Source organism: Aureobasidium melanogenum (genome assembly GCF_000721775.1).
Source record: "Aureobasidium melanogenum CBS 110374 unplaced genomic scaffold scaffold_15, whole genome shotgun sequence".
Lineage (NCBI taxonomy): Eukaryota > Fungi > Ascomycota > Dothideomycetes > Dothideales > Saccotheciaceae > Aureobasidium > Aureobasidium melanogenum.
The window spans coordinates 49,296-68,113 of record NW_024470067.1 but is presented as its reverse complement, the minus strand read 5'-3'; the positions used below and the strand labels follow the sequence as shown (position 1 = coordinate 68,113).

The 18,818-nt window shown below is 50.3% G+C and overlaps 6 protein-coding genes across 6 annotated transcripts; 5 read left to right on the top strand and 1 right to left on the bottom strand.

Annotated features, from left to right (window-relative positions):
• Nucleotides 1-448: 448 nt before the first annotated feature.
• On the top strand, nt 449-1,011 carry M437DRAFT_52069 (uncharacterized protein; the record flags this gene model as incomplete). Its single annotated transcript, XM_041022294.1, has 2 exons — nt 449-808; nt 865-1,011. The coding sequence occupies 2 exons, from the start codon at nt 449-451 to the stop codon at nt 1,009-1,011; spliced, it is 507 nt and encodes a 168-aa protein (XP_040878309.1).
• A 134-nt stretch (nt 1,012-1,145) lies between these two features.
• M437DRAFT_52127 (ubiquitin binding protein) lies at nt 1,146-3,169 on the bottom strand (the record flags this gene model as incomplete). The annotated part of the gene is made up of 2 exons (XM_041022302.1): nt 1,146-2,639; nt 2,693-3,169. 2 exons carry the CDS (start codon nt 3,167-3,169, stop codon nt 1,146-1,148), a joined length of 1,971 nt encoding a protein of 656 aa, XP_040878308.1.
• A 400-nt stretch (nt 3,170-3,569) lies between these two features.
• On the top strand, nt 3,570-6,695 carry M437DRAFT_85745 (cysteine proteinase; the record flags this gene model as incomplete). The annotated part of the gene is made up of 1 exon (XM_041028338.1): nt 3,570-6,695. The coding sequence occupies one exon, from the start codon at nt 3,570-3,572 to the stop codon at nt 6,693-6,695; it is 3,126 nt and encodes a 1,041-aa protein (XP_040878307.1).
• Nucleotides 6,696-12,140: 5,445 nt separating this feature from the next.
• M437DRAFT_85744 (putative amino acid permease) lies at nt 12,141-14,371 on the top strand (the record flags this gene model as incomplete). Its single annotated transcript, XM_041028337.1, has 6 exons — nt 12,141-12,502; nt 12,555-12,587; nt 12,641-12,737; nt 12,790-12,800; nt 13,090-14,056; nt 14,117-14,371. The coding sequence occupies 6 exons, from the start codon at nt 12,141-12,143 to the stop codon at nt 14,369-14,371; spliced, it is 1,725 nt and encodes a 574-aa protein (XP_040878306.1).
• Nucleotides 14,372-14,839: 468 nt separating this feature from the next.
• On the top strand, nt 14,840-17,601 carry M437DRAFT_76449 (MFS general substrate transporter; the record flags this gene model as incomplete). Its single annotated transcript, XM_041026625.1, has 6 exons — nt 14,840-14,854; nt 15,851-15,973; nt 16,108-16,181; nt 16,233-16,565; nt 16,615-16,746; nt 16,800-17,601. The coding sequence occupies 6 exons, from the start codon at nt 14,840-14,842 to the stop codon at nt 17,599-17,601; spliced, it is 1,479 nt and encodes a 492-aa protein (XP_040878305.1).
• A 519-nt stretch (nt 17,602-18,120) lies between these two features.
• M437DRAFT_67242 (uncharacterized protein) lies at nt 18,121-18,711 on the top strand (the record flags this gene model as incomplete). The annotated part of the gene is made up of 2 exons (XM_041024904.1): nt 18,121-18,238; nt 18,434-18,711. 2 exons carry the CDS (start codon nt 18,121-18,123, stop codon nt 18,709-18,711), a joined length of 396 nt encoding a protein of 131 aa, XP_040878304.1.
• Nucleotides 18,712-18,818: the final 107 nt, after the last annotated feature.

Genomic DNA, 18,818 nt, shown 5'->3' with positions numbered 1-18,818 from the left:
GTCTTGTCGCTATCCCTCAATCGTCGCCTGCTTCTAGAGTTCATTACGTTGGACGTCGGCGAGCCTACTCTGCCAAGCCCGACCTTCGACCCCAGACGTCATCTTGGCAGAGCCTCGCTGAATTTATTCTCCTTTATTTTGTTGCAAACATTTAGAGGATATAAGCACGCGTTTTATCAACTGATTTTTTGCACTCGGCACAGTTCAGCACTTCACTGGATGTGCATCTGAACGGACTTGACCTTTCCTGTTGCCAATTGGAATCATGCTTTGGAATTTCAGAAGACCAATCGCCCTTCCGACAACATCACCATGCAAATGGATACTAAAGGGGCCTCGCTTTTCTTCCTTTTCTTTTCACAACGATAAAACAAGTCCGAGTGAAGTCGAGGATACTCCTCAATCATTCTGGCACCATTTGAAGAAAGAGGACATGGACATGTTTCGAATGCTCAAGGCGGCGAATGGCGCCATCACAAAGGAATTCTATGCCAAAATGCAGGCAAAGCCAGACATACTTCGAGTATTCCTTGCTCAGCGACGCGCTGCCCAGAAACAGAAATACCAAACTGTTACCAAGTTTCGAACCGCGAGGATCAGAATAGCCAAGGATTGGTATCAAGCTCACAAACAAGACGACAGTTACAGAAGAAGGTGTAACATGTATCTGTGGTGTTTTCATCCCACGTTCAGACGTCCGTGGATAGATCATCTACCCTGGCCGACCCATCGACCCCTGGCATACAGGCAAAAGGTAGCTCATTGTTGTGCAGAATGTGGAACACGCCATTCGGGGCTCAAGTCCTGGGTGAGTACACCTGTCTTGGACATGATTGAAGAATTGCTGAATGTGGTCCATTTTAGTGGCAATCCGTCAAAGACCCAGATAGTTTCCTGTGCCACAAGCATTACACTGATCGTGGCTGGTCTGAATGCATGCCCAAAGGCTACGAACATGTCAGAACATTCAAAGGACTGAACGCGCGATACAAAGAACTGAATCAGGAATGATTTTCAAGAGTAAGTATTCATGGCCAACCACGAAGCTTGAAGTCTGAGACTACTCATTGAGCTTTCTCAGCCCGGGGTATCTATCCTACAAAAGCCGCTAGAACATGATGCACCATACCGGTCGTTTCTTTTTTCTACAACTCAATCAGACTTTCCTCAACCTTTGGCTGGACAGGAACATTCTGTGGTGCTTGCGGGAAGCTCTCTTGACCATAACCGTTGTGTGTCGAGGGTGCCTGAGGCCACTGTTGTTGCTGAGGTTGAGGTTGCGTGTATTGCTGATGTTGCTGAGGTGGCGCCTGCTGTTGGTACGGCTGCTGGAATTGGGGTGGGGGTTGTTGGTGTTGTTGGGAGGGTTGAGGATACGACTCTGGGCTCACAGGTTGGGGAGCAGAAGATTCTGAGTACGACTGGTGATGCTCAGGAGGAGAGACAGGGTTTTGTTGTGGAGTGGGAGCGTATTGCTGAGGTTGTTGCGAGTAGGATTGTTGTTGTAGATGAGGAGTGCTGGGAGCTTGTTGCTGGGGTGGGTATTGAGGGTATTGTTGTTGATACGCAGCTTCGGCAGGTGCTTGCTGTGTATACGCCTGTTGAGCATAGTTTTGGTGTTGGTTGAAGGTAGGATAAGGGCTCTGGTTGTAGGCGTGCGAATCCATTGATGGTGCCGAGCTGTTGTAGTAACTCTCAACCCCACCCATGGGAGCGGTAGGTGGTGCTCCAACACCAGCAGACAGGGATGGATACATGTTTCCAGACTGGGGTCGAGGAGCTCCATATCGAGATTGGTTATAAGTGTTGGACAGGCGCTCCTCCAGCATGCGGTCGTAGTATCTCACAACGGTAGCCAGTTTGGAGTGAAGGTCAAGAAGTGTGTCATGCTTGCTCATCGTTTCTCCATATGTCCTTGCCAGCTTCGGTCTCAGCGACCCGATGCTCTCATACAGCTCTTGAAGTTGAGGCTCACGCAAGATGGCGCCAGGTGGTTGGTGTTGTAGGCGATCGACTAGGGTAGCGAACAAGTTGATGTTCTCGGCTTCAACAGGCGTAAGCTCGTTGTTGGTCTTGGGTGCGTAGACGCTGGGCGTGCTGGATCTTTGTTGTTGTTGTTGCTTGAAGTTGGCAGTGTGTTTCTTCTTTTGCTCCTCCATATCTGCCAAAGATGCAGCAATTGCAGCTGCCAACTCTGGATCGTCTTCTTCGTCTTTCTTTGGTGTGGGCGCCTTTTGGACTGGCTTTGGTGTCGCCATCTGTGATTGCGGCACGTATCCAGCACCGGAGTGGCCCTTTGATTCTTCCAAGCTCATTTCAAGTGCTCGTTTCAAGTCGGCGTCGAACGAATCTTCAGCCACGCGAGCGTCACGGGCTTGCATACGACCAGGGTTCGGAGGCTTCATGGCATTGATGTAGGAAGGTACAGGAGTGGCGCGCGACTTTTCGGTAAGCCTGGTGTAACAGCCGTCGTCGACACGGACAGGTTGAAGGATGCCAAGGTGAGGCAGGGGTATCGACTTGGACGAACATTGACCGCAGAAGACGTTTCCGCAGTTTCGGCAGTGGTGTTTGCGATTGGTAAAAGTGAAGCGTTCTCGGCAGCGCATGCAGACATCGGAATCGGCCCATTCGGGTGGCTAGGCAGAGGGGTTAGTAGAGAGCTAAGTGCCAAGTGCAGAGGAGGACATACAGCACTGCTGTCGAACATGGTTGCGGCGACCTCAGTCTTGGGAGGGAAGCGGAAGCCTTCCCTCTGCAAGGAGCGGTATGTCTCGTCGATGTAGCCAAGGGAGGAGCGGCCTGTAGCGGCAGTAGCCCAAGACTGGATCAGATCGAGGATCCTCGTCTTGACCTCGTCATTCAGCGGCGTGTTGAGGAATGATACGAGGTTGTCCATGAACTCGCGCGAGGCAATCTCTTGAATGAAGTGCTCTCCGCCATTCTTAACACACGTGTCGGTCAGGTTGAGAGCGGCCAGTTGGACGTTTGGGTTCTTGTTGGCGATTCTTCGTTTGAGCGAGCGCATTGCCTCCTTGGGCGGAATTGTCTTGCTTCGGATCAGATCTGTGATCTCCAGATTGAGAGCAATATCCTCTAGACTGCTTGAGGTTGCTCTCTCGACCTGTTCGTCCATGGCCGACGTGCCGGCACCGAACCACGAAGCCATTATGCTTTGAGAGCTCTCGGGAATGTGATTTTTCGCTGCTGATGCTGTGTCGAAAGTCACTAAGAGTGGTCCGGAAGTGGTGAGAAGGTGTTCAGATGAGTTGGGTATGAAGTGTTGGAGCTCTTGGTGGTGCCTAACGGCGAGTGCTTCAGCTTGGGGAAGGAGCGACCCACCAAGCAGCACCGAGCGTGGCGGGCCCAGGCAGGAAAGCCGACGTCACCCACCCGCGGTCGCGCCTTCTGCTTCTCTGGGGAAATGCCATGGACTCATCATCAATCACCATACGAGTACAACCACGCGCCTGCCTAATTCTCTTCACTCCCGCCCGCTGCCTGCGACCTCTTGCCGTCGTATCTCTTCACGCTATGCTCGCCTCCCCATCGTGCCGTCCGTCTCAGAAATGAGCCCGCCTTACCCTACTTCTCCCACCAACATGGCCATTCCCGATTCTACCTCCGCCGCTACACCGAACAGGCCGTATCCGCACATTGAGGACTTGAAGGAGAGGGCCAAGATCAGCTCTGTCGACAAGAACCAATCCCTCAATCACTTACTCGCTGAAGCTTCGACCGCCGTCAAGCAAGCCGAAAGTCTTGTCGAGTACCGCCGGCCCGATCTTGCCTATGTCGAATATCTGAGAGCTTTTGAGATTGCTGTCGCCATCATCCCCCAACATGAGCAATACCCTACCCTGAGCAGCCGCCGAGGCTCACAATTCAACCAGCATCAGTCCATCCTTCGCAAGATCAGCCAACTTGCAGATCGCTTCGACAAAATCAAGGAAATTATCATTAACGACAACAGGCGGAATCATACTCAGAGGGCTTCCGACTCATCTTCGCGCCGCTCTTCGATCCAGTCCTCTCCTCCTGCCGCCACCAATGGCAATGCCGCCCTCGCCGATCGCTTCGCCAAATTGCGCATGCAACCCGCTCCATCAGTAGACACATCTCTCGCGAGCAGGCGACTCGACTCTCGTTCCTCTCTCGCATCCAGCAATGGCTCCATTACCTCCCCTACCTCCTACAGCAACCGCTCCTCTATCGACTTCTCCAACTCTTCGCTCGCAAATGGCTCCTCAGTCAGACCTGTCGGCCCGAGGCAGATGCCTAATGGTGTCCCAGGTCACCCGTTTGCAAATCGCATGACTCTCGACACATCTGTCAAAGACGCCTTACCTATGGCTCCTGCTCCTGCCTATAGTCCAGCCCGCAACATGCACACTCCCAGTAACATTGTTCCTCCAAGGACTACTGCCCGTAGTATGGTCGGAACAGGTGGAAGGAACAATTCTGTCGCTTCATCTGCCTCTACTTACGCTCCAGGAAATGAAGGAGAGGAGTCGGCTGGCTACTTTCCTCGTATGTTACAGGATCGGCCACCATCAGGCCCACCTCGACGAAAGTCAATACACCGTCCGACAGAATTGCGCATCGGCTCTGAACGACTCTACGACTACTTGAAGATGCACAGCGTTTTATTGATTGATGTTCGAAATCGACAAGACTTTGACGACGGCCATATATATGCTCAGTCCATCATCTGTATTGAGCCAGCTGCACTCGAGCCCAACATGTCTGCCGAACAGCTCGAAGATGCGCTCATCCTGTCGCCAGACGCAGAACAAACAATGTTTTACAACCGTCACAAATATGATATTGTTGTCTACTACGATCACAACACCTCTTCAGAAAGCTTCATTCACCGCCCGACGACAGAAAGAGAAAGATATCTCAAGTACCTGTACGATGCTCTCTACGAATTCAACTCGGAGAAACCTCTACAGCGGCCGCCGATCTTGCTGATGGGTGGTATCGAAGGATGGGCCGAGTTGGTTGGTGATCAAGCGCTGAAAAGAACAAACACTGTTGCACAACAAAAGTCCGGCCGCCCGATCAGAAGAGTACCAGTGGCCAGCAAGGAGTCACGATTATACGTCCCCAAGAAACGACTACGAGACTATAACCCGCTTGATGCTGAAGAAGAGAGAAAATGGCACGAAAGGGCTCGCGTGGAGAGCGTGGTCGTTGAACGAAAACCATCTCTCGACGAAGGTGACGAGTCGTGGCAGGCTGAGAATGGCACACCATCATATCAGTCCATCGAGGAGTTTGTCCGGCGATTCCCAGAAGCTGGTTCTCTGGAGCAGCGATATGGTGTCCAAGAACATCCTGCATCTCTACTACCAGCACGACCACCACAAGTCCCATCATACCCAACACCTCCGCCAAAGTCAGCGATGCCTTCAATTCCATCACGGCCGGTCCCTGCTGCAGCGCGTGTGTCGTATAGCGGCGTCAGTGACCATCGTAGCGTATCTGCTCAGAGCACTGGCTCTACATCTACAGATCTCGCACCATATGTCCCTCCGAAGTACTTGCCCACTAATTTACGACTACCACGAACTGGTCTTGTCAACTTTGGCGTCACTTGTTACATGAATGCCACGATCCAAGCCCTATCTGCAACTACCCCGCTCACGCTCTTCTTCCTTGACGACAGATTTAAAACTCTGGTGCAACGAGACAACTGGAAAGGCAGCAAAGGCGTGTTGCCCGAGCTGTATGCGAACCTGGTTAGAAGTATCTGGAAAGGAGATGTTGAAGCTATTCGTCCAAGCACACTCCGATCATTCTGTGCTCGTCTTAATAGCGAGTGGGGTATTGATCGTCAGCAAGATGCAAAAGAGTTCTTCGATTTCTTAGTGGACTGTCTACATGAAGATCTGAACAAGAACTGGGCGAAAACACCACTCAAAGCCCTGACGGCGGACCAAGAAGCCACACGCGAGAAGATGCCCAAGCCGATAGTCTGTCGAACAGAATGGGGCAGATATACCCATCGCGAGCAATCTTATCTCACACAGCTCTTTGGTGGTCAGCATGCCTCTCGCCTACGATGCACGACTTGTCACTTCACGTCCACAACATACGAAGCATTCTACAGCATATCGGTTGAAATTCCACGTTCTGGTGCTTCCAGCATTCAAGACTGTCTGAGGTCGTATTGCGCAGAAGAAAGACTATCTGGTGATGAAGTTTGGAAATGTCCACGTTGCAACCGCGAGCGCGAGGCCACAAAACAAATCACCATCACTCGGGCTCCACAATTCCTTGTCGTTCATTTCAAACGCTTCAGCGCTGGTCGAGGCGAGTCGGCACGGAAAGTCCGTACACCCATTGACTTCCCGCTCAAGAACTTGGACATGTCGCCATATATGCTGCCATCGCCGAGTGAACAAGATGTTCAACTCATTACAAAGCAGTACGGTGCTGATGCGCTGAAGCCTGATTCTACTATGCAACCGCCATATCTTTACGATGCATACGCCGTCATGAGACACATCGGCACGACTCTCACATCTGGCCACTATACATGTCTTGCCAAAGATAGAGCGAGGAATTGCTGGAGACAATTCAACGATACTTGGGTGGGTGACTTTGACCCTGAGAGGTTAAGCGAGCGCGATCGTCTGCAGAACGAGATGGCATATATAGTGTTTTACGAGCGAAATTCGGGAAATTGAGCATAGCGAAGGGAGCTCTGGGGTTTTGTATAACGAGATTTCGTTGTGAAAAGTCTTGAATACCTTGAATTCCGACGATCTGTACTGAATGTTGAGTGTGGAAATGCAAAATGGTAGAGACACAGGCAATCACCACCGAGAGGAGCTGGCTTGGACGGAGACATACCTCTGATGTGAAGACTTCGTTATGCATTCGTACACACCGACATGTCACGCTGCCGAAAGTTCTCCGCCGTATACTAAGCCAGGGTCGTGCCTCCATCAGCAATTTTGACAAACTTTTTCACTGTTTCGCTCGACCACAGTGTCTTTTGTTGTTTTGCAGGTGTACCAACCACTTGAAAGTAAACTTATAGAGCTTTTCTATGTTGCACAGAAACTTTTAAAATGTACTGGCCGTTTTGAAGGTGTGAGAGTAGAATCGAGATTTTGCTCTCATGCAAGGCGGAAAGCCTGCGCAAGACCGCTTTGATCTTCTGAAAAAGTTCCTGAAAACATGACAGTGGAAAGCCAAGTCGGTCATTAGAGCCCGGCAATGCTCAAAAACACAAATAATAACTCACGAGACATGGCCCTGCTTCCCCTCCTCCTGGCATCCCCCTCATCACTCCAAGCCCTCGTCGTTCGACTCGTCGCGGAACCGTCACATTGTGAAGTTATATATGTTTACAGCTGCCCTCTACTTCATCAACCAATCAGCATTCGCTGTCAGGTCTCGTGGTCTAGCGGTATGATACTCGCTTAGGGAGGTGCTTCAGTACCTTGAAAACTCTAAGCCGATTGCGAGTGGTCCCGGGTTCGATTCCCGGCGAGACCCTTCTTTTGCTCTTGTGTTCTTGCTTGTTGGGACATTGTTTTTGGCTTAAGAGGGAGGGAGAGAGGTGGTGGAGGAGGGAGCGGTAGAGAGGGTGGGTTAGGTAGGCGCGAGGCCTGAGGTTCACGGTGAAGGGCGACGTGTTTTTGGAGAGAGACTTCAGTATGTGGGGATGAGTTTGCATGAATTAATCAGAGAATCAAAGATGGAATGATGGAAGTGTTATTTTGGGAATTGTAGTAGATGTGGTTAGGTAGGTGATGTAAGTGAAGCCTGAATATCAAGAGTTCTCAATCCGAGAAGGCAGTCATGAAACAAAATGCTTGTCTATATTGAACGGTTCCATCAAGACAGCGGTGTTCGTGTCTGGTCATTCTAGTTCTGTGGCAACAGACTCAACTATCTTTTCTTGACATGTTCTCTTTACTTCTTATTCCCCAATTATATGATCGCTTGCATCATGAGAACGTGACCGATCTTTGTCCACAAGATGTCTTTGCGCCAAGTAGCAAAGGTGGCGCTTTGTATGTCTGTATGTGGTAATGGCATGTTGAATACCCCAAGAGTTGGAGACATAGTTGACAGCAACCATGCCTTCACGACGTGAAAGTATCATGTGGGTGTTGTGACGAAGGGCAAGCAGGCCCAAGAACCACAGTCCGAAGGCAGAGCTTGTCCGAACTGTCCGGTTACGACATGACGCTGCCTGGCTGTGTGGACCGATGACTGTCGAGGCAGAAGTATTCTTCAAGATGATATCGCTGCTGTTTTGGCTCGCGTGCCGAGACCATCATCGTTGATTTCTAGCTTCGGATGGCAACTGTCAAGGCGACAGGAAGGAGCGATATGAAAGGTGGTAACGAGGGAGCGGCAAGACTAGAACTTGTGAGTTACATGCCAGTATGATCAGAGGATCGCCTGTTGAAACAACGTTGTAGACGACTTCCAGGATTCTTCCAGGGTAATCTGAAGTGAGAATGGTCGAGCTTCTTGATGGCAGAATGCCATGTGTACACATCAGCGATCGAACAAAGATGTCGGACGGTGTTGTTGATCAAGACGAACGATGCTGTATCGATCAGTCCATTCCTCGATGCAATGGAGTGACTGGCCTCAGTGTGACTGGCGGAGGAGACGAAAGAGCAGTCATGATGTGCGCTTAGGCAACGAACACTCACGAGGAATACTTGGCTCAATCAAGACTCGAGAGCATGTTCCTGCTTCTTGAGCCTTCAAACCGACTGTACCGCTCAAGATATTGTTATCCTCTTTGAGGCAGCCACCCACAATTCATGTCACCAAGTACAAAGTAAAGAATCAGGGGACAGAGGACGATAACATGCCATTGCTGCATCGCTGCTTTCAGCTGTGAACGACTTAGAGAATCTATTCATCATGTAACCTCTTGCGTTGTCGTCGTTCTTGCTGGCTGGTCGCTGCATACGGTTGTTGTCTGTTGGCAAGTTATTACCCTTTACGGTCCGACCATCCCATATGCGAAGACGGGAGTTGAGCGTCCCGAAGCATCTCCGAGTATACCATCAGTACAAGATACGCCAAACTTCATGCTGTGCGACGTATGCAGGCGTCTATATCTTCTCGTCATCAGTTGGATTCATCAAATGTGGAATTTGTCATTAGAAGACTCTGTCATGTATTGAGCATCCCGGGAAATAAGACGTCGACGGCGCTGTTCGTGCGTTTTTACCTGGTATCAGCCGTAATGTGCATGACGGCAGGTTGATTCGTTCTCGTGAACCTTTGTCGCGTATCAAAGCCATGTCGCAGCGACAGATTCGTCACCACTGCCATATACTTCCAGAATTGGTGCTGTTATTCAAACCTGCTGTGCTTGATGAATGAACAAGTTTGCTACGAGGAACCCAATTCTATCGAGCATATATGAGCACGAATGATTGTAGTCTTACCGCGGAAGTCAAGTGGCTTGGATACTGCCGCTCGTCAGAGATCAATCCACTCCGAAACGCTATCACGACCGAGAAGTCTCGCGCAGTGGGTCGCAGCTTGCCAACATCAATATTGAAGGAAAAGGAAAGCCGCATGGTTCCACGAAAGATAATGCTGCATGCTTCTTCTGCCTCCACCAGGCGATGTCCCGTCTCACAGCCCATGAGGCAGTCTAGATAGCAATCGTCATCACAGACATCATTCCCAAACTGGTTCGTTCTCGCAGGATCTCTGTCCTAGCCAATGACTGCATGTCCGACGACGCCGCTGTCCGCAGGAACCGCTGTTATCATCTTCAGTCTGATCACTGCCTTACAGGCTCTAGACCATCGCAACCTTCCACATCCTCCTGCAGCGGTGGAGGTCGTATCTCCTCTTGGCTAGCTGAATATGGCATGGATAGTGCGCTGCGCTGCCCTAACGAGCCAGGATGGTACCATGATGGGCGTGTACGTAACGCGACGAGTGTTTGAACTTGTGAGAGCTCCGCGAAACAGTTTCGTAGCGTAATGCTTTCCTGTAGGTTTCTCGTTGAAGTCGTAATCCAGTCATGCGATCAGCTCTGCTATGAAGTCTAGCCTCAATGAGTGCCTCTGAGATGGCTTTGCTAGATAACAGAGGACCGAGAGTATCCGAATCCAGAATGCAAGGCTATTCATGTAAGAGTGGTTTGTGGTTCAGGACGCTGTCTCTCGGTCCGTCGTGAAGATAGTATCACTGTCAGCCGGATCATGTCTGATGGCCGTGGCCTTTGACTGAATCTCGCACTTCGACACCCGCTTTTGCCAGAAACCACGGCTACTCATATCTCTAGACATATCGTAGGCTTCTTCGTACTTTCCGCATGCACAGGTGATGCCCTCGAGTCCCTACTCCATCGAATTGACAGCTGTACGAGGCATGAATGTGATATCAAACAGTCGACGTCCAAATACTCCAGACGCGCGAGTCGCGACGAGGTCGAATCTTGTGGGGGAAGCGCAGGATCGTGTCACACAAGGGTAGACCACGGATCGAGCGGTCGAGTGCGGATGAGTTCTCACGACAAGAAACGCGCAGTGATGGCTGTTGAATGATGATGTGCGGAGGAATCAAGACGAGATATCAACGAGGCTCAGCTTTCAACGTTACTTGAGGATTTGCGGTTCTTGCTCTTTCTCAAGATCCCAGCGATCTGCGCGACAATCATGGCAAAAGCATACATCAATTCTCGTGTCGTATATCAGAACTGGCCATGACGATATACATTGAGCGTCGCTTCGGATGAATCCACACTGTAGAAGTTGTTCGGGCGTGGCTTTGATGGTCTGCCGTTGGCGCGTTTGAAAGCTCAGAGCTGGGACACAACCACGAGACCGCCGATGTTTCGATGCAAGAATGAAATTGTATCGGGTTGCAAGTCGGTTATCTTTGCGATGGGTGTTTTTTTCTCACACTGTATACGATACATTCAAGGGGTACAACCCCACAGCCAGGAGATTTTCTTCACATGCATGGTGACATCTCGTAAAAATTTTCACACACACCTTCTCTCCTTCTCGACCGCTCCAGAAGTTTTTGTTTCCATGATCGACGACACACACTCATCTCATCAGATCGATCATTCGAATTCTCATCGCTAGCCAATTGAAACAACGAATCCGGAGATGCCGTGGAGAATGGTTCATTGACATTCGAACCAACGGCCATTCGCCCAGCCTCTCCCCGACCGTGCCCGGGCAACAGTTGGACGGCAGCCGCCGACGTCAAACTGTTGAGCCACGCCGCCGAGGCTAAGGCGCAACATCTTGGAGCCCCGCAGGCCGCAGCCATTGCTCACGTGGAGGTATTCGGAGTACCCGGGAGGTGACCCTGTGTGCCTGGATCTTGTTGCCTCTTGCAGCGTCGGCCTCATACATGATACACCTGAATTGACAAGGCGGTGCGGGGGATAAGGCTGTCAAAACCATCTCCGTCAAGACGTGAAGATGCGATGATGTGGGTGGAGGTGACCGTGCGATAGTTGCAGCAACTGTCCGCACTCATATTGTCGCAAATACTGTGAGAAACGGTACGCGCCCTTCCGAGGCTTAGCGGCCAGATCGTGTTCCTCAAGGGCGCGCTGGTTGAAGCGACTTCATTCTCACCAGCCGCGTGTGGTCCACTCTTTTGCGGCGAAGAGACGACTCATTTTCGGCATAGCAAAAAATGAAATACCGTAGGTGTTGAAGGGCTGGATCTGGCTGATATCTCCATGAGGTAAGGGTTTCCTTTTGTCTTATCACCGACCACTGATAACTGCCAATTCCTCGGCGTCACATAGCGAATCCTTCATGCAAACTGCCATCAAGCAATTTGGGTTTAGCAAGGTTCGGTAAAACATACACACCCCGGTGAGGCTACCGAGCTAGCGAACCAACTCTCCCAGAATTGGGTTTGAGTGGGTTTCTTCGCCCCATCAAGTAGCGTTTTTACGAGTCCGAATCCTTGCATCCCAAGTGGCCAAGATCGCGCCTGGATCAGTAGCGGCCCTGTCGACTATTTGTCTCTGGTTCGCCTCTTGACTTCTGGTCTTCTATATAACTATCGCGTGCCTGCCCGACTTTCTTTTGTGCTTTCAGCAGGTCCGTTTTTGTATACAACAAATTTCACTTTTTCTAGAATACCCTACCCATTCGCCCATCATGCCGTTCTGGGAGAAGAACGAGAAGACAGGCGATGTCGTCTCGCAAGCACCATCAGACCCTATCGCCCGTGAATCTCATGATGAGGGTATCATCCACGACAATGCTGATCACCTGCAACGCCGTCTCGGTAACAGACAAATCCAATTGATTGCTATCGGCGGCTCCATCGGTACAGCTCTGTTCGTTTCCATCGGCGGTGGCCTTGAGAAGGGTGGTCCTGGATCACTCTTTTTGGCCTATACTATTTACTCCTGCTTCCTTGGTTTAGTCAATAACTGTATCGCCGAGATGACGATCCTCTATCCGGTGGAAGGAGGATTCATTCGACTGGCGGGCAAGTTCGTTGATGAAGCCTTCGGGTAATGAAGCCTCCCTCACGGAACGCCAAGCAATTCGCTTACCCCTTCCCAGTTTCATGGCTGGCTGGAACTTCTTCCTTTATGAGTAAGATATCCTCGAGAACAAGCAGAAGGATGCAGTTTCTAACATTCGTACAGAGCTCTGCTTATTCCATTCGAAATTACCGCATTGACCACCGTTCTTGGTTTCTGGAGTGACAACATCCCGCCATGGTCAATTCCGATTGCTTGCATTGTGAGCAGATATCAGGTCTTCGAATGGTGGTTGAAAGCTGACAGACTCCCAGGTCCTCTATGGGTAAGACTTTCCTACGCGACAATTACCTCCCTTGCGACTTCTTCCTATCCTTCTTCCCGTGCGACTTTTCTGCCGAGCGCCTCTTCTTTCCCGGAGAATGCCCTTGCACCTATTCTCAAGCCTTGCACCCTATTTCCTTGCGCCCAAGAAAGACCGGTTTACCACCGCCCTTGCGACTTTTCATATCGTGACCTTTCATTGTCTCCCTTGCGACTTGCGCCCAAAGCAACCTCCAGCGCTTGAGCCTTACCAGGCTCTCCATAAGTCTCTAGCTGACATGTTTCTCTAGTCTTCTCAACTGCCTCGCAGTCAAAGCCTATGGTGAAGCCGAGTTCTGGCTCTCAGGCGGAAAAGTTATCCTTATTTTCATCCTGTTCTCGTTCACATTCGTCACCATGGTCGGCGGTAACCCTCAACACGACGCCTATGGATTCCGCAATTGGGAGCATGGCAATGCTTTCCAAGAATTCAGAACCAAAGCCGCTCTTGGTAGATTTGAAGGATTCCTTGCCGCTCTTTGGTCCGCCTCTTTCTGTGTCGTTGGCCCAGAGTACATCTCTATGGTCTCCGCTGAGGCCAAGCGTCCCCGCACTTACATCAAGACCGCATTCAAGACCGTCTACTGGCGTTTCGGAATCTTCTTCATCGGTGGTGCCCTCGCCGCCGGCATTGTTTGCGCCTCCAAGAACCCCATGCTTGTCGACATTGTTAGTGGAGTCAAGGCTGGTGCTGGTACCGCTGCTGCCTCTCCCTATGTCATCGCCATGAAGCAGATGGGAATTACTGGACTCCCCGACTTGGTCAACGCACTGCTTGTCACCTCCATCTTCTCGGCTGGTAACACCTACACCTACTGCGCTACCCGCTCTCTCCACGGTATGGCCGTTGAAGGTCGTGCTCCTCCCTTCTTCCGCAAGACTACCAAGAACGGTGTTCCGATCTACTGTTTCGCCTTCGTCATGATGTTCCCCTGCTTGTCCTTCCTCCAGGTTTCTAACGGCTCAAACAAGGTCCTTACTTGGTTGGTTAACTTGATTACCGCTGGTGGTATCATCAACTATATCGTCATGACTGTCACCTACATCTTCTTCTGGCGCGCATTGAAGGCCCAGGGCATCGACAGAAAGACCCTCCCCTACTGTGGTTGGTTCCAACCTTACTCTGCTTACATCGGACTTGCCTGGATGATCATGATTGTTACCTGCTACGGCTACACTTCATTCGCACCCTGGTCCGTCGACAACTTCTTCATCTACGTAAGTGACCTCATATATTGCAAAAACCTATGGGTTCTTCAGCTGACGCGTGAATTGCAGTACACTATGGTTTTGCTCGCACCTGTCACCTTCACCTTCTGGAAGGTGTTCAGAAGAACCAAGCTCCAGCGACCCATGACCACCGACCTTGTCTGGGAGCGTCCTGCCATCGATGCTTACGAAGCTACCTTCTTGGATCCCCCTAACTCATTCTGGCGCGAGATGCTTCCATTCCTCAAGGGCAACGGCAGCGACCGTCAGGCCACCGATCGCCAATCCAGCGAAGACTGTGGCAACTACTCCGGCATGGAGTAAAGATGATTTTGCATTCTTCAAAATATCGTCAATATCTTGACATTGTATCAGACATAAATGTATATCATGACCGAATATAGGAGGCAAAAGTCTTTTTCTTGCAAAAATCTGCTGTATTAATTTATGCCTTCATCTCACTATTCAGCGCTGCGATTAAAAGCCGCTGCAAGAGTGCGTGAATCTGCTTTGGTAGAAGATGCGGCCGGTGAGCGCCGCCAAACGATCGCTTTTACTCGCTCCCGACATCTGGAAATATTGTGTCTTGAGACATTCGCTCTTTCCCTTTGTGCCGTTGATGAAGAGCTGAAAGACGGCACCGCAACACAGCCAAACATGTCAGGTTCACACAACAACGTGCTTTTTCAATCCGCTACTCAGCTGCGCCGACTCAGCTATTCCATTTGACACGAATGGACGTCTCACTAGTCTCAATATGCAAAGACACGAACGGACATCTCACTACTCAACATGCAAACAGAATTGGTCCTCGCACCAGTATTGTCTTTTGACGATATTTCTCCTACCGAGACCAAAACACTGTCGGCATGGATGACCTCAAAGCTTTCGAGAACATGATGGCTGACACGGCAATACAATGCTACAACTTCGCAAGTGAGCAGAATGTATGCTTCGACACGATTTTGACATCTTGCAGGGCTACCTTTTCAGCTGCATAACCTAGGCCTCGAGGTCGGCGCAGCAATCACAGCGCATGTCCTCCGCCGCTCGATACAAGCATTCAAATCTATGAAAATGCGACCTCAAAGGTGAGAGCACATCTTCCATCAGCACTCTCGTTCAGGCTTTTTTCATGAGGATATCGAATGATTATCAACATTTCTTGTTCATCCTTGCCTCTTAAAAAGTGCCGAGTAACTTTCGGCAACGAGGATTGGTGCCATCCTTCGGGCACAAGGATTTGCGCGTCCTTGTAAACAAAGTTCCAGGAACGGAAAGGCTTTACTCTGGAATCTTCAATGTCAACCAATGTGCGCATCACATTTTCCAACGTCTTCAGGGCAGTGATGATTGATCTGCTTCGAAACGTGAGCAGAGAAGCAACGATGATGTAACGTTATCCATGCTTTGTCTCTATTGGGAAAACGCAGCTTCTCGTGCTTAGAACCCTTACGGGGCTTGCACAGAATTGAAGATGCGATCATGGTCTTTGTTGTAGGTCATGAAGAAGAAATTGTCGTAGGTGATCGACAGGAACGAACCAATGTAGGTCGCAAAAGTCAGTACATCTTTTTATCTCTTACATCCTTCCTGAAAATCCTAGATCAACCCTGCTCTTCTACCAGATCTACGTAACCAACGAGATTCATATCCGATATCGCCGCACAGAGTTGCGGTACAATGACCAGCAGTCCATCGCTGTCGCAATTATTCAACAACGAAGAACCCAAGGACGATAGCAACTCGAGCTGCCACAATGAGCCGAAACTTCCAGAGGCTGTTCATGCCGACTTCTCCAAGTACGGCCTTGCTGTAACCCCGGAAGGACTAGTCCATTGGAAAGAGGGAGGGACTCTGCATCCCAGAAACTGGCATATCAATCGGAAGCTTTATGATTCGTTCTTGGTGATTCTTTTCGAGTTTGTAGCGTGAGTGGATACTGCTTCCATGGGGTTTGAGCCACACTGAATCAATACCAGGACAGTATTCAGCAACACTGGTGTAAGATGTCGGATGTTCATCTTCTTCTGCAAAAGACTAACTGTAACTTGTCATAGACCTCCTCCGCGAGTTACGCTGCGACAGAATTTAAGATCTCAGAGACATTAGCAATCTTTTGCTTTACAACCTTGTAAGTGTCAGGCCGGTCTTCTAAGATTCAAAAACTCATGGAAGACTGCAGGTATCTGCTCGGCCAGGCTATTGGCAGTCTTGTTCTCCCTCCCTTCACCGAAACCTTTGGATGTCGACCTCCGTACATTACTGGTTGCGCCCTGTACTCTATCTCGAACATTGTGGTCGCGGCTCCCAATCATATTGTTGGGGTCGTCGTAGGGCGATTCGTCTCAGGGTTTGTCAGCGCTCTCCCCAGTACAGTGGCTTGTGGGTCTCTTGAAGATATGTGGGATGCGAGAGCAAGAATATGGGCGTTGAGTATATACATTGTGTTTGCTGTTATGAGTCTAGGAGTAGGACCACCCGTTGGAACTTACCTCGCGACGTCCCCAGCCGGCTGGTCAGTCCGAACCTTATCCTAACCCGAGTTTCTCGCTGACACATCTTAGGCAGTGGACCTACTGGGTTGCAGCTATAATTTCCGCTTTCATCACTACATTGGCTTTGTTCTTGAGGGAAAGCAGGGCTAGCCAGATACTCAAAACTAATATGGAAAAGGTAGCTAAAAAGCACCAAGACATGTGAGATCAAACCAGTTGCCTGGTACCGAATATGAAGCTGATAACTAGAGCAGATCGATGCCAAACTTCCGTCCTCTTGTCGAAGAGAACCCGCCCTCGTTGAAATCTTTCATATCCGAGTGCCTTACACGTCCTGCTCGACTTTTCTTCACAGAACCCATCATAACGTCCATCTCTCTTGTATGTTCAATTGTATATGCAACGATATACCTCTTCGCAGAAGCTATCGATGTTGTTTACACCGATAGTTTTGGCTATAACCCGAGACAGAGCAGCTTGATTAACTTGGCCTTCACTATCGGGCCCATCTTCTCTTTATTACCTCGACTTTACGACATGCACATCTCCAACAGGCAGAAAGAGAACCGCACGCCTGCTACACCCGAAAATAAATTATTCGGGTTCTATCTTGCAGCTCCCTTGCTTGCAGTAGCAAGTTGGTACTTTGCTTGGACTATTCCGCCCGCAGTGACGATGGTATCACCGTTCGTCTCAATGCCTGCTCTCGTCGTCGTTGGCTTTGCCGCCAGTGAGTTTGATTATGTATTGTCAGGCTATCTGACAGACACGTATGGCTCATGGGCGGCATCAGCGAACGCGCCATTGGCAATCATGAGGGCTCTGTTGAGTGGTGCTTTGCCTCTGTTCGGCACTGCCATGTTCAAGAATGTCGGAAACAATGGAGCGGCCTCCATATTAGCTGGAATTGCTACAGCTTACTGTCTTGTGGCCTTCTGCTTCTGGAAGTTTGGAAAGCGGATCAGAGAGCACAGCAAGTTTGCAATTCATGACGATGATGATGAGGAGGAGGTGACGGGTGCTGGTCCTGTCACTACTTTTGCCGAGACAGTGTAGGCATCACGTGTAGCAGACAAAATACGAGAATCAGATGAACAAGACAGAGCCAAACAACTCGGAGCATAAAGAACAATGTTTTCTCAAGTGTAATAGGTAACAAGATGTCGTCCACAAAAGGCCAAAGCACGCCGGGATGCTCTGATCGACTACTTGTCCCAAATCCGCGTCGGTGTTTAGAGTGTTGCAGACGAAGTTCGTCATCTGTGCCAGTAAGCAAGAGCCAATGTCGCAGCTTGTCCATTGCATTGACCAATCGTCAGGAACTGAACCTCACATGCTCACTGAAGCATTTGAGAAGGACGCCGCCGCTCGCAAAATTGAGATGAATAAGGTCTTGGATAAAGGCCTGGGAAAGGAGCGTGTTGGATTCGAGACAGCAGATCCCGAGCTCGAGAAGAAATATGCTACTCCCAAATCATCGACCAAGGGTCTGGGTTTCCTGCCACTCCAGACTACCTCCTCGACGACCTCGTCGGACTCGCAGTATTCCTGAGAGCAGGCAATGGCAGGAACCCAATGTCAGCAATGGGCTCAAACCCTGGACCTGCAGTCATGAGTTACGGCAGAGCCCTCGCCATGTTCGGTCCCCCTAAAACTCACACCGAATCGACCCCCAAGGCTGAACGCGAGTTCCGTGAGCGAGACACTCTCAACCCTCCGACTGCTCCGATTCTCTCCGAGCAAGAATAGTGGGCCCTGTTCACTGAGGACAAATGTCTTCCTTACACCGAGTTGCTCGTCCGCGAGTACACCAGACGCGTCAAGGCTAAGAAGAGCGCCGGCAAGCATGGCACCGATGGCTCTTCTTCGAGCACTGGAGTTTGGCCAGATGTCGAGGGCCACGACTGGGCTGGCCTGACCAACTGGATCCACAGATGTATAGAGACAGACAAGAAGTTCTTTGAGATCACACTTCTTTCTTGCAAGAAGCAAAGGGAAGATCAGCGCACCACAATTATCGAGAGACTGTCAAAGTGGAACCTCTCCGATGATGTTGCGGCAGGTTTTGGTGACGGCTCTTCGAGATATGGAAACCCAAGCAAGTACTGGCCTCACTCGAAATCTCTCGACGGAATGAAAGCGGAGGAAGCACGCAAGCATCACTGAGCGTAGTGTTCTGCACTTCAGTCCGTTGTGTTTACTTTTGGGGGTAGCGTTTAGCACTTCAGGTTTTTGCTCATTTCGCATCACTGGGGATAGCGTCTCGCACTTCA